Here is a 14953-nt window from a genome sequence, read left to right as displayed (position 1 = left end):
ATTCTAAACTAATTTTTTCACACAGTGACTTAAGAAAACTCTCTAATTTACACACTCACACTTTTAGCTTTTCTATCTAACTTTAACAGTTGTTTTCATGTAACACCATGAAAACATGCCCATAAATTTCATTTTGTATGAAATTAAGTGTTCTCTTGGATCTCAGAGCTAAGCATCAGAAGCAAGGACACACACTCTGTGTTTCAAACTCCAAGAGAGGTCCTTTAGAAAAGAAAGTGTATCAATGTGCACAGATTCTGATTCTGCCATACAACAATTTTCTTGGTATAAAAGGGCTGACATCTACTTGGACTGGTGCTTTGAAATTCATTATTTTAGTAGTCATAATCCCAGAAAGAAAATTAATGTTCTTTTGAATCTCAACATAGTGAGAGACTACACATTCCCCTTTTTAAATTTTGTAATAAAAAAGGCAAGGAGAATATATCACAGTATCCCCTTTGATACTTTTGCATTATACTTTTTTTCTCATATATTCATATATTTTATAATATCATATATTTTATGATATAGCAGGCACATGCGTAGAGAGAGCCAGGAACATAAGGGGGAATGTGGAAGGGGACTGGTGCTCTCAAACATCATTTAAACACTTTGTACTTTATATGGTCTTCATCAAACCCACCATATTATAATCTAAAATCTTCATAATCTTCTCAAAGAATATGTAGTGTCAGAAGAGGAAATTTTTCCCAGTTTGTGTCTACATTCTCCACCAGAAAACAGATGGATGGTTTGCACTGTGAAGGGCAAGGAATGTACCCAAGCTGAAACTGTGAAAAATGCTTGCTTGCATTTATAGTGGTAAGGTGGAACTTATGGTTCCACTGAACAACTGAGTTCAATGTGAATAGTCCATTTAAATAACCTAAACTGTCAAGCTATTCCTGTATAAAAAGCACTCTATGCACCATACAATTCAAACAAATTAAAGGTAGCCTTCACATTATTGAATCAGTTTGAATTGCTTTACATTGTGAGCTATGCTGGCCTGACAGGGTTCGACAGAGTATAAACTGTTTCATTTTGGTAGCTATGGATGCTCCAAAGCCAGGGAAAATCTCTCAGAAGTTAACAAAAATCCATAACCATTCTACTCTGACTCATTTTGTTGTAAAGTAACTTCTGGGCAGATATCTAATGAGATTAACAAGATTAACAAAAACATCATGTCTTCAGTTTTTAGCCCAAGGACAGGCTGTTCTTATCAACAGGCTTCAAGACAAGGCAGTAAACTAGATCAAAATAAGTTCCATCAAAAATATTGTTTTCCACTTTTGTTAAAATAATGCATTGACACTCAGCATTTTAAAAGCAGTTCCTGAACATCTTTTTTAGGCATGCTGGGCAGAATGAGATTAGACTGTTTGATTTTTGTGTGACAGATTAAGCTTTCAGCACTTCTGTGCAGTACTCTAGAAGCACAGGAGGCACTGATTGTTGCCGCCTGTTTGTTTGGTGTTGTCAAATTTAAGTTGGTCTGTTCCAGTTGTCCCCCTGCTATTCCCAGAATGGTTTGTCCCCAGTTATCAATCATTGTAAACCCCTCCCCTTTTTCCAGAGAGTTCCCTATCCATCACCCTCATCCTGCCCCCAACCTATGTCTGTCAGTGTAAACCCATCCCTTTGCTCTAGATCCTTCCCTGCCCATCACCCCTTCCTCGACGCCCCATTGATTGTATAGCTGCCGTCCCTCCCCTGCGTCCTTACCATTGGCCCTTAATATTGTAATCCTCTCCCCCGACTCCTCCTTCGTGGCATTCCCATTGGTTCATGGTCTGACCGCCCCTTGTCCTTAAAACCCGAGGCACAGAGGTGCTCGGGGAGTCTCGGCTCAGCTTTCTTCCTGTGTTCCCAGCCCTATTCCTCGTCCCATTCCCCGTTCCTACAAATAAACTTGTTCCTGGGAAGTTGAAGAAGTTGAGTCCTCTCAGATCCTTTCGCCACGACCGCTGACACCCTGAGACGTACAGAGCCCTGAGTGTGTAGAGCTCTGGAGGTTCCACGCTGGGAGGCATAGTCCCCACGTGGTTCCCCGCTCTTGGCACTGCCATCGGCCAAGAACCTAGGAGCTAGCCAGAACACCAGTGAACCAAAGGACGGGCAGTGTCAGCTGGCGCCCAACGTGGGGCCTCTCTCGCGAGGACTAGAGACCCCCGGAGTGGTCGTGTAAGCCTCTTGTGTGGATTTACAAAAGACTGTGGGCAGCAGCTACCCCGGTGCAGAGCAGACCCACTTTTGTCGGGTGGCGCTCCCGCGGATCAAGGCGGCAGTCTTCGACGCACAGAAGATCGCCTTGAAGGTCGTGGACATCCCTTGCAGCCACTTTCAGGATCGGGTGAGTATTCGCCAGTGGGGGAAAAAGGGGGTGTGCGAGTGTGCAGCTTCCCCCTGTGTGTGTTGCTCCCCTGTGTGGGGGGAGAGTGTGTGTTGTAGTCCAGTCCTGACCCTTATTTTTAGTTCCTTAAGTTTGCCTTTTGCTGCAGGGGGTGGTAGGATTGTTGAGCCAGGGGCAGAATGGGGGCACGTATGTCGGCTCAACAAATGAGAGTATATTACCAAGTTGTGGGTACCCTTGAGGGGGGGGATAAAAAATTTTCGAAAGGGAGAGTTAAGCGATTGGTGAAATGGTTGTTCTTATATTTCCCAAAAATAACCCCCAATGAAGTGAATTCAGTAGAATTTTGGAATTCTGTTGGAATTAGACTGACAGAGCTAGTGAATGAGGGGGATAAATCGGCCTCTAAATTAGTTACGCTTTTTATTTTAATTCGAACTGCATTAATTGCGGAAAAGAAAATGCAAGAACTACTAGTACAATCGTCCCCAGTTTCCCCAGTTCCTCCTTCCCCGTGTTCCTCTCCCTCTGGTCCTGAGTTGAGAGAGACCTGCAGAGTGACCTGCAGAGCAAGCTGTACTGCGCAGGGCTCCCCTAAGGGTTGTAGGATCCCTGGCTCCCTGGGTCTCCCTCATAACCCTTGCCCTGGCAGCCCTGGCCAAGCTGTCAGAGCACCTACCCATTCCCCTGCTTTCCCAGTTGCAAACCCCCAGTTAAGTGCTTCCCAGGTTCAAAATCCCTCGTTAAATTATGTTATAAATCCCCAGTCTCTGACCCCGGATCACTGTTCCCCAGTTTCCCCTCATTCCCATTATTCTCCTATGTTCCCCTATCCTACCTATGATCCTCAAAATGGCCCCCAAAAGGCATAAGATGGCGGGGACCACATGGCTGGAACCTTCCCTTGTGCTCTTTCTTCCCATAATCCTTTCCGTTCCTCCAGGTACAACCCCTTCCTCCCTAGCTCCTCCCCTTCTCCTTACCCTGACTCCTCCCACTTCCCCTCGAGGGTTTCCTCCTCCTCAGGGGCGTACCTTAACAACACCACGCCCCAAAACTCCGCCTTTTCCAGTTGCCGCTCCTCCCCCTCGCCTTCCTCCTCAGTTGGTCCTCCAGTCCCGCCCCTTCCGGCTCCTGATTCCCACGCCTTGACATCCGGTTCCCACGCCTCAACATCCGGTTCCCACGCTTTGGGAATCGGGGGAGGCAGGCCTGGGAACCAGAACCCAGAACTGGTAAATATCCCCCTTGCTGCTCCGGTGACTTTCCATGGGAGGGGAGGGCGGTCCCGAGAAGGGGAAGCCTTCTCGTTCCAAACAAAGAGGGAGCTGTGCAAAGCACAGAAGGAGTTTGGGAGAGGTAGCAAATATTTTAAAGGATTATTAAAGGCTACCTTCTCAGCAAACGAAATGGTTCCCCATGATCTAAGAGAATTGTTTTCCTGTCTCCTTTCCTCAGCCGACTTTAGGCTGTGGAAACAGGGATGGAAGAGATCATTGGAAACCATCCTTCCCGATCTTCTGCGCAGTAATGATGCGGTTGACGCAGATGGAGTCCCTCTAACTTCAGAACACCTGTGCGGTGAGGGGGATTTGGATAAACCAGAAGAGCAGGCCAGGGTGTTGCCCCGGCCTGTGATAATAAAAATCATGGAGACCGCTGAGAAAGTGTTTTATACCTTGCCTGAGGAGGGACCCCAAGTCAGCCTAATGAACATCTATCAGCTCCCAGATGAACCCTTTACTAAGTTTATAAATAGATTGCAAACGCAGGTTGAAAAGCAAGTTGAAAAGACAGAGCTCCAGGAACAACTGGTGCTGGAAGCCGCCAAAGCGAATGCAAATGAGCTCTGCAGACAAATTATCTTCAGCCTGCCGCTCTACCCTACCCCAACGCTGGACACCCTGATCAAAGCATGCACTAAGAAAGCTCCGATGGCAAGGAGGTCCAGGGCCGCACCACCGCCGCCGTCGAGGAAGATGCCGACCGCAGCAGTGATGCAGCAACTGCCATCAACGCCAGCGCGTCCACTGCATTGCTACCGCTGCGGACAACCAGGGCATATGGCTAGGGATTGTCCATCCACACGCCCTAGTCAAGGGAGCAACTTGGGGGCGAGGGCAAAAGATGTTTTAATAAAAAAAAACTAGGAGAGCGGCGCGAACCTGCCCCGTGCGAAGCGATAAATGGGGCGGGTCTCGCGGGGGAGGGGGGCTCAAATTCACAGGCTTGGACAATTCACCGGACACGACATTTAGTAACTGTAAGAGACATCCTCTTTTGGTCCCAGCACTGGAGATTGGTTGCTGTGGACACACTGGAGGGAAACCGGATGGACGATAGACACGTATGTAAGTACATTGCCATCGGGGACACAAAGCATACACCCCCAGAGATAGAGATCTCCCCGATCACCTTCCCAGGTGGTCCGGAAGATCTCATTCTTTTAGCGCGTTGCAATCACCCACCATTCTTTCTCCCCAAAGGCCATATCATTGCACAGTACATCCCTGTCCCTGAGAATATCCCAGTAGACGACCATGCCCCCGGTGTCTACTGGGCAGAGGTGGTGGGGGAAAATAAACCAATCATAGATTGCAGTGTCAAGCAGGGGGTAGAATCTGTAAACATGAAGGGTCTGCTTGACACAGGGGCGGATGTGACAATCATCCCCGAAAGGAGATGGCCGTCACATTGGGAATTGCAACCCGTGGCTGGCAAAAACAGGGTATAGGGGGTACCCAATTGGCACAAATTTCAAAGAGCGTAGTGCAAATTATGGGGCCGGATGGGCAATTAGCAAATTTACGCCCATTCGTTGCGGACTTTCAGGTTCCCTTGTGGGGGAGGGACCTCATGTCACAGTGGGGTGTGAAAATAGAAATCCCGAAAACCCCTCGGGATTTTTGATAGCGGCCACTGTGGAGCGCCCTTTCCAGAAATTAGATTGGACCACTGATGAAGCAATCTGGATTGATCAGTGGCCGCTTCGGAAAGGTAAATTAAAGGCACTCAACGAGCTCGTGGAGGAGCAACTAGCAAAGGGTAACATAGTCGAGACCACGAGCCCTTGGAATTCCCCGGTCTTTGTCATTCGGAAGCCAGGGAAGGACAAGTGGCAGCTCCTCCACGACCTTCGGGCTATTAATAAAGTCATTGTAGACATGGGGCCCCTTCAACCAGGGATGCCAACCCCGACTATGCTCCCCCGAAATTGGAATTTGGCTATCATTGATATCAAAGATCGTTTTTTTCCAAATTCCTCTACACCCTGATGATGCCCCGCGGTTTGCCTTCTCAGTTCCAACCCTTAACCGAGAAGCCCCAATGAGGCGGTTACACTGGCGAGTATTGCCTCAGGGCATGAAAAACTCACCTACCATCTGCCAGTGGTAGGTTTCCTCATTGCTGTCCCCTCTGCGCGCCAAACTGGGGGAGGTCATCATCCATCATTATATGGATGATGTCCTGGTATGCTCCCCCCATGACAATCTACTTAAGTAATCTCTTGACCGAGTGGTTGACGTTCTAACATCTGCAGGTTTTCTACTCCAGGAGGATAAGGTTCAGAGGATGCCGCCCTGGAAGTATCTGGGTCTGCGGATTGCTGAGAGGACCGTTGTGCCTCAAAAATTGGCCATTAACAGCAATCCAAAGACTTTGGCGGACCTCCATTTGCTGTGTGGAACCTTGAACTGGGTCAGGCCTTGGCTGGGCCTCACTACTGAGGACCTAGCCCCCCTCTTGGTACTTCTGAAGGGGGAGAAGGAGCTAAGTTCTCCCAGGACCCTGACCCCAGAGGCGAGGAAAGCCCTGGAGAAAGTGGAAGATGCCCTGGTCAAAAGACAGGCGCATTGGTATGAACCAACCCTACCATTCGAGTTCATTGTATTAGGGAGGCTGCCACACCTGTGCAGGCTGATTTTTCAATGGGACCAAGGCTCTAAGGATCCCCTCTTGATCATAGAGTGGGTTTTCTTGAGTCATCAAAGGTCCAAAAGTGTCACCCGGCCACAGGAACTGATGGCTCAGCTTATCGGGAGAGGTCGAGCTAGGCTTAGGGAGATGGCCGGGTGTGATTTTGCATGCATTCGAGTGCCGGTCAACTTGTCTTGGGACAAGGTGTCCCCGGATAGGCTGACAAAAGAGATGTTCAATCAACTGCTTTGGGAAAACAAGATCCTCCAAATTGTCTTTGATAGTTATGAAGGACAAGTTTCAGTCCACGCCCCTGTGCACAAATTTTTCAACGCTAAATTTAATGTGATCCCTAAAGAGGTGCGGAGCAGGAAGCCCCTCAAAGCCTTAACTGTTTTCACTGACGCATCCGGGGCATCTCACAAGTCTGTGGTGACTTGGTGAGATCCCGAGACTCAGCAATGGGAGACAGACGTTAAATATGTGGAAGGATCTCAGCACAGATTGCTGAGTTGGATGCAGTCATTAGGGCCTTTGAGAGGTTTTCTGAACCTTTCAATTTGGTAACAGATTCAGCCTACGTAGCAGGGGTGGTTGCAAGGGCTGAGCATGCAGCCCTAAAGGAGATCTCGAACCCGAAGCTGTTTGAGTTGCTTTCTGCATTAATCTACGCCGTTTTCCACAGAAAGCAACGTTTCTTTGTGATGCATGTGAGATCACACACGGACCTCCCTGGCCCGGTAGCCGAAGGGAATAGAATAGCTGATTCCCTCGCTACCCCTGTTTCAATGGCTCAGCTCCCCGACCTGTTCCAACAAGCCAAGCTGAGCCACCAAATGTTCCATCAGAATGTGCCTGGTCTGGTCTGCCAATTCCATCTGCGGCGAGATCAGGCCAGAGCCATTGTGGCCACATGTCCGCATTGCCAGACCACCGCCATGCCCTCCCTGGGGTCGGGGGTTAACCCTCGGGGCCTGGGGAGCTGCGAAGTGTGGCAGATGGATGTGACGCATATCCCTGAGTTTGGGAGGTTTCGGTTTGTACATGTTTCCATCGACACTTTCTCGGGCGTGGTCTTTGCTTCTGCACACACAGGGGAGAAAGCCAAACAAGTCTGTAAACACCTCATGCAGGCTTTCTCTACACTGGGGGTCCCCAAGGAGCTCAAAACGGACAACGGCCCAGCATATACCTCCAGGAAACTGGAAGAATTCCTGCAAGAGTGGGGAGTAGAACACAAAAGAGGCATCCCACACTCCCCCACCAGCCAAGCGATTGTCGAGCGAGCCCACCAATCGCTCAAACGTGTCCTAGCCCATCAAAAAGGGACCATGAGAAGCTGCACACCTCAGGAGAGGTTGTGCAAGGCCTTATTTACCATTAATTTTTTGAATTGCAGTGATAACGACCCCAACCCTCCAGTGGCCCGGCACTTCCAGTCCACCAGCAACTATAAGCTCCAACATCGCCCTCCAGTGCTGGTCCGAGACCCAGAGACCCAAAAGGTCCTGGATCCGTTCGATCTGGTGACCTGGGGGCGAGGATACACTTGTGTTTCCTCACCCCAAGGACTAAGGTGGATCCCACAGAAGTGGGTGAAGCCTTATGTCCCAAAACACCCTACCAGGCCGCCAGATGAACAAGAGGATAACTTCATGTCCGTACAAGCCACCCTCATAACCCCTGAAAGAGAAGAGGAGGAGGAAAACCTCAAATCCCCTTTCCGTTTCGATGCATTATCCCCCTTGTTATGATGAGTAAGATATCTATCTCTTTATTGCAGAGAGCCATCCAAAGATGACGACATCAAGCATCTCCCTGGGATTCACACTCCTGATCCTGCTGGTGACCCAAGCAGTCATGTGGATTGTGCCCCAACCCAAACAAAACGTTTGGGTAATGCTAGCGAAGTCTCTGCAGCGAGATGAGCTATGTCTGTCTACCGGGGCAGCAGGAAACCCGATGACCACTTGCCTGGTGGGGATCCCATTGAAGCCAGAAGAGTACCCAGAATCCTTAATGGAATTAATGAAAGAGGCCAACAAAGGTAGGCCAGCTCAGCGAGTAGTCCGCTCTATTCCATCTTATAAAATAAAGAGGCCTGTCCAGAATCCCCTCCTCCTTAGGAGAGACTGGCAAGCCCACCTAGAGCGGGCAGTCGCTGAGCCTCAAGAATTTGATTTGTTAAATTCTTCCCCGGCACCCTTTTGCATTCAGTTCCGTTATTACCCAAGCAATCCTGCCCTATATCCACAAATTATACAAGATAATAAGCAGTTCACAGCAGCTGCATGGTGCAGAAACATCGCACACGTGAAGATGCCTTCCACCCTAGATTCTTGTCCCCTTAAATTACCAAAAAGCATGTTTTTAATTTGTGGAGACCGGGCATGGGCTGGCATCCCCTCTCGCCTTCTTGGAGGGCCGTGTACCTTAGGCTGGATGTCCCTGTTCTCCCCCAGTATGACCCAAATTGAGAATTGGACTCCAAAAAATGATTCGGACATTAAGAAGTGCAGTCTGGAAAATCTAGGTCCAGACTGTGATTCCGAAATTTTTCATTGGAGCAAACCAAAACGGGTAGCAGTGTCCGTGTTTTTGCCATGGTTGGCCGCTGCTCAGGCCCTAGGTGAATTAGGCCAGTTCGAGTGTTGGGTGGTCAAGCAGGCCAATTTGACGTCAACTGCGCTGAGCGACCTCCTCGAAGATGAGGAGATAACCAGGCGAGCCACTCTTCAAAACCGAGCGGCCATCGATTTCTTACTGCTCCTACATAACCATGACTGCAGAGACTTTGAAGGGCTCTGCTGCCTAAACCTTACTAGCAGGAGCCCCGACATCCGGAAGACCATCTCCAAGATGAAGGGCATGATCCACCAGATCCATCAGGAAACTGGCGACTGGGTCACCAACTTGTTCTCAGGATGGGGTGTGTCCGGATGGCTCTCCTCCATTATTCGAACTGTGTTATGGGTTGTTTTTGTCATTTTTATGATTTTTGCTGCTTTCGCAGTGTTAAAAAAATGTTTGGTTCAATCCGTCCTACACCTTGTATCCCCTCCACCTCAAGTCAATTGTGTTATTTCCCATCCTCCTCCTCAACCCTCCCCCTCCAATGAATGGTTTACTGTGCCCTCTGCTCCCCCAGACCCCACACCTTCCTCTTCTTGAAAAAGAAAGGGGGAGATGTTGCCGCCTGTTTGTTTGGTGTTGTCAAATTTAAGTTGGTCTGTTCCAGTTGTCCCCCTGCTATTCCCAGAATGGTTTGTCCCCAGTTATCAATCATTGTAAACCCCTCCCCTTTTTCCAGAGAGTTCCCTATCCATCACCCTCATCCTGCCCCCAACCTATGTCTGTCAGTGTAAACCCAACCCTTTGCCCTAGATCCTTCCCTGCCCATCACCCCTTCCTCGACGCCCCATTGATTGTATAGCTGCCGTCCCTCCCCTGCGTCCTTACCATTGGCCCTTAATATTGTAATCCTCTCCCCCGACTCCTCCTTCGTGGCATTCCCATTGGTTCATGGTCTGACCGCCCCTTGTCCTTAAAACCCGAGGCACAGAGGTGCTCGGGGAGTCTCGGCTCAGCTTTCTTCCTGTGTTCCCAGCCCTATTCCTCGTCCCATTCCCCGTTCCTACAAATAAACTTGTTCCTGGGAAGTTGAAGAAGTTGAGTCCTCTCAGATCCTTTCGCCACGACCGCTGACACCCTGAGACGTACAGAGCCCTGAGTGTGTAGAGCTCTGGAGGTTCCATGCTGGGAGGCATAGTCCCCACGTGGTTCCCCGCTCTTGGCACTGCCATCGGCCAAGAACCTAGGAGCTAGCCAGAACACCAGTGAGCCAAAGGACGGGCAGTGTCAACTGATGGCTGCACACCTCTGTGTAAGGGACATGGACTCTCCTATTCACAACAAAAATGGTACTTGCCAGACCAATGCACATGATAAAAACCGAAATTTCATTGAGCAGAGATATCTGAAAGCCCCTAAAGATCTTAAAGAGAGGCTGCAGTTTAAATCCTACCCAGGAAAGTAAGGAGTGCTTTGAGGTAGAAGGAATTACTGGGAGGTAACTTGCTGCTGATGTACTAAAGCAGCTGCTTTTGTGATTAACTTCTATGTGCATGCTCTTTCCCTGTGATAAAGTTGATGAATGCAAGGTAGTTTATTTCTTTTTCATGCCATTCTGATCAGGGATATGAACATTTAATTTTTCTATATCCCACCATAGTTATTTCTTTGCCTGTGCCATTTTACTGTCTTAGAGTCCTCTCCTGAACACAGTTAGGTGTATCAGTGGCTCCTATCCCTCCTAATAAATGAGATTGGAGTGGAGGAGCCAGTCAGTGTTATTCCTCCATCCACATGGCACAGTACTTATCTGATCTTTTGATATCCCTTTCTTACCTGGTCAGGAGCAGAGATGGAAACCAAGTGGACCAATACTTAAAGTGAATATCTCAACTGTGACATTACATATGATCTTGAGCAGAGGTCCTTTTGAGCATCTCTTTTAGAAATTACTCTATTGAGTATTAAACCAAGTAGCCGCTGGAAGCTCACAACAACTTCCAGAGCCAGTGAAGTAAGTTTCACCTGCAAGTTGTTTGCAAACAGATAAAAAATCTCAAGTGCTTCTTTAATCCTTCTTTTACTAGGAATTGTGCATCTCTTTCTTGCTTGTAGAACTGAGAATTTATAGATGAAAAAAAGGGATGAGTTGGCAATTGCTCTGTTAGAGCTTTTCTTTCCTATATTTCTAAGGGAGTGCTGAATATGTGCAAAAATACACTAAGGTTTTAATTAAGGTGGAAAACTTCTCCTAAATTACTGTTTAAAAGTAATGAACAAGCATGTTGGCATATTCAGCTATTTTCTAATCACAGATAATTGATCCTTCATAAATGGCTAGCAAACTCTAACAAAGTCTAACAAAGTCTCTGGAAAAAATGTACAGCATATTCTTAAGGAACTATAAGGACATACAAATATTGCATGCTGCATTCATTGAGCCAATTAAATTGCATTTAGCAGTGGGAAAAAGCAGAAATGCAGCATTTCCCATATAATGAATCTACTACTCCTCCAAGTTAAATGGAAGCAAGAGCAAGCCTCAGGTAAGTAGTCAACTGTTTAGTACTGTGTGCTTAAAAAAAGACTGAAATTCAGTCCACTGTTGACATTCATAGTTGATCTGTCTAGTCAATGCCATGAAGATTACCTGTTAACAACCCTTGTCTGAGCTTAAGCAGTTAGAAAGGAAAACATTCCTATATTTTGCATATAAATATATGTGTGCATGTGAGTATGTGTAAATAAAATTATCTTCAGTCACTTTTATAATCTTGAATATGAAAATGACTGTGTTGCTCAACAGATACTGTAAAATGCTCTTATAAAATTCCCATGCAGATGTTTTGATAAGGCTGTCTGTCAAAAATAAACATATCTCTTTGACCACTGGATTTAATAAACGTAGGGAATACAGCAGTTTGCTAGCTTGTAGCATATTCTAAGACTGCATAAAGAAAAGGAAGCTTAATTTATCATCCTAATTGCAGTTTCTTGGCATAAAAAAGTACTGTGAGATGTAACACCAGGGCTTGTTATGAAGACTCTTCATTTAGAAGAAAACCCTTCTAATGAGTATGATTTGTTGTAAATGCTTTTTTGTCATTTGAAGAGCTCTTCTATAGACATTGCAGACATGGTTCCCCTGAAAAACCCACTGTGTTGGTTTGAAAGACAAGTGTCTGCTAGGGAAGACAAGAGCCTCCCTTGGAATGAAAATGTAGACCCCCTCCCTCCAAATTATTATGATTTTGAAATCAAGGAGCTCTCAGGCAGAGATTTGGGGATAGGAATAACATTTCTTTACTAGGCAAAAAAACAACAGTAACTGTGTTAACAACAAAACAGAACCAGGGCCCCCATGACAGCTTTCTCAGCTGAGACGGGAAGGGATGGAGGAGAGGCTTTGCTTCACAAACCCCTTGGGCAGTCCTGGTGCTCCTGCAGGGCTCTGAGAAACACTCAGCTGGAACAGCAGGAATGAGCAGAGTTCCTGGGCTGGTGGCCGTGGTATATCAGCAGCTCCACTGTGGTGCCTGGCACTGGCCAGGACAGGGGAGGTGAGGCCCGAAGACGAAGCAGAAGAAGCAGAAGCAGAAGCAGAAGCAGAAGCAGAAGAAGCAGAAGCAGAAGAAGCAGAAGAAGCAGAAGCAGAAGAAGCAGAAGCAGAAGAAGAAGAAGAAGAAGAAGAAGAAGAAGAAGAAGAACAAGAACAAGAACAAGAACAAGAAGAAAAAGAAGAAGCAGCAGTTCTGCCTGGGTTATGGCGAATTCCTTTCCCCAGGCAACAACAGCTCCAAGTGTGTGCCGCTCTGAAGTTGAAGAAGAGAGGCAGCTAGCCGCTGCCCCTGCCCTCCCTTTTTACCTGCCCCCCTTCCCCCCTGGGCCCAGCCAAACTCTTTGTCTTCACAAACACCCACTAAGTACCATCAGTCAGGTTTCCCCACAACTAATGGGGAAAATTCTATAGGTGAGAAACAAAAGAAAGGACACCTAACCCCCAACACCCACCAAGCTCTGTTTTTTAAAGGCAAGAAGCAAACAAGACATGCTTTCAGGTACCTTTGTGTTTTGGTGCTGTTACACAGTGTGTAGCAATAGGGGAAGAATTTTAACATAAGTGAGAACAAAGAACATAAAATAAAAATGGAAATTAAATAAAAACAATATTGTATCTATTTAAGAAGTGCAAAGCCTGGGTCCCTCCAATCCCAGGAGCCAAAGAAAGGATAGAGAAAGCCAAGTCCTTCAATTATTCATTGATACAATTCAACAGCAAGCAATTATTGCCTTTGGTTATAAGGATTCAGTTGGCATTGAGTAATTAAACCAGATGTCTTCTTGAAAAAGAAACTACATAGCTTTGACAAGACTTTAGCACTTATCCCCAGTTGTCTTATTGCATCCAAGCTGTCATCCAGGAGAACATTTGTAGTAGACTTGTGATAAAATAAAATATAGTGAGTTATAGTTGTGTTTATGTAGAATGTGGGTCTCTATACACATATATCTCCTCTCTGCTATGGTCTGATCATGATTTCATTTCAATAAGATTCAACAAGGCATCATTGTAGGATAAATTTCCTTTTTTCCCTACTGTGGAGGCCTTATTAAATTTTCCTTTATTTTGTAAACTGGATAAATGTAAAGAGACCAGGGATTCCAACTTCTCAGAAGAATGTCAAAGTGTCTTTAAATTGCCACAAAGTGTATTCCATAAAGACATGAAGGGAGAGGAAAACAAACAAAACAATCTCTCTGCTTACTGAGAGCGATAACAAAAGAAATTAGATTCAGTTAGTCATTTAAATTCTCTAGTATGCTTCTTTCAAATGTGTTTGCAGGATGCTTGCATTTTTTTCATATCTTGGAGTAGCTTATCTAATCTTATGTAACTTTTGTTTTCACCCTCACTTTTCTCTATATCCAGTTTTAGTGGGCTTTGACACTCCTTTTCAAATAAAAATGTAAAACATTGGATTAATGTATTAAATGAAGTGTTCAGCTTCTATGTATTCCTGTCTGTTGTGATTTACAACTGTATTGGGACTGCAAAATTAAATAGAAATCTTAATTATTAATTTTAACTTTTCACAAAATCAACCTTCGTTCTTCCAAAACTGGTTCTGCAAAGTCCAGCAAGGCAAGTCTGCCATGGGATGCAAGCAAGATGCTCCCAAAGACAGGACTAATTTAAGACTGTGCTGGTGACAGACATCACACACTTTTTATGTTGAGCTTATATGTTAAATTAGTGCTTTCTAGAACAGGTGAATGCACCTCCCAGAACCAAAAAGCTTGTATATTTTCAGGCATGTAAGGCTTATATGTCTAATCCAAAATGATAAGATTATAAACAAGTGCCAATGACAGTATTTATGCAGCTGTCGAAAAATCAGTCTTGACAATTGGATCATTTGACACAATGATTTTTCTTTTTATCCTTCTTAGGACCATCAGAAACACAGTATCAGCCAGCCATTGCAGATATCCAAGTACCTTCAGAGCATCTGATGGTTTGCGTCATGCTGAGCAAAATGGAAAATTGTTACTGCAAAGCTAGAGATTTATAATTCTGTCTAGAGTGTTTAGATTGACTGATGAAAGGGATCACAAGTCACAAGGGGTCACAAGTAGGTTCTACTGTTGGTTAAATGACACCCAGAATAGGCCAGGTATGTTAAAGGGATGTTGTACCTGGTTCTAATGTAATCCTTGAGGACTTTTTCATGGAAGTTTAATTAATACCCCTGGTAAACACAGGGCCTGGCAAAGGTAATTTGAAATATCTACTTCTTTTAGCAACTATATTGCAAGGGATACACATTCAATACATTCTTGCCTGAACTATTTTAGAAAAATGTCCTTTGGGCTTTGGGGATAGACTGCTGCCTCATTAAGGCTAGTGAAATGAGAAGGGTTGGTTCTCCTGGACACTGAAAGGAAACAATGCACATTTTTACCTTATGGTCCAAAATAGCAGATCTTTAAACTGTAAGTTGAACCCACTGTATTAACAAGGATCTTCCTGAAGTTTGATTAGTAACTCTTATAAAAATACCCCAACAAACCAACCAAGAAATTAAGATGAGTTAAATAAGATCA

At 45.9% G+C, this 14953-nt stretch overlaps 1 protein-coding gene across 1 annotated transcript; it reads left to right on the top strand.

Annotated features, from left to right (window-relative positions):
- Positions 1-2148: 2148 nt before the first annotated feature.
- On the top strand, positions 2149-6944 carry LOC148183967 (uncharacterized). The gene is made up of 2 exons (XM_088057962.1): positions 2149-2359; positions 3818-6944. Exon 2 carries the CDS (start codon positions 4009-4011, stop codon positions 4507-4509), a length of 501 nt encoding a protein of 166 aa, XP_087914088.1. The 5' UTR covers positions 2149-2359; positions 3818-4008; the 3' UTR covers positions 4510-6944.
- The last annotated feature ends 8009 nt before the right edge of the window (positions 6945-14953 follow it).

The sequence above is a fragment of the Pseudopodoces humilis genome, chromosome 7 (genome assembly GCF_049639895.1).
Source record: "Pseudopodoces humilis isolate 2021_Gansu_Grassland_sample_001 chromosome 7, ASM4963989v1, whole genome shotgun sequence".
NCBI classification, from domain to species: Eukaryota; Metazoa; Chordata; class Aves; order Passeriformes; family Paridae; genus Pseudopodoces; species Pseudopodoces humilis.
Note: the sequence above shows the minus strand (reverse complement) of the source record. Positions and strands in the feature narration are given on the sequence as shown.

Bases quoted from the DNA above. Each gene is read 5' to 3' on its own strand.
- LOC148183967 (XM_088057962.1), top strand. From the start codon at position 4,009: ATGGAGACCGCTGAGAAAGTGTTTTATACCTTGCCTGAGGAGGGACCC.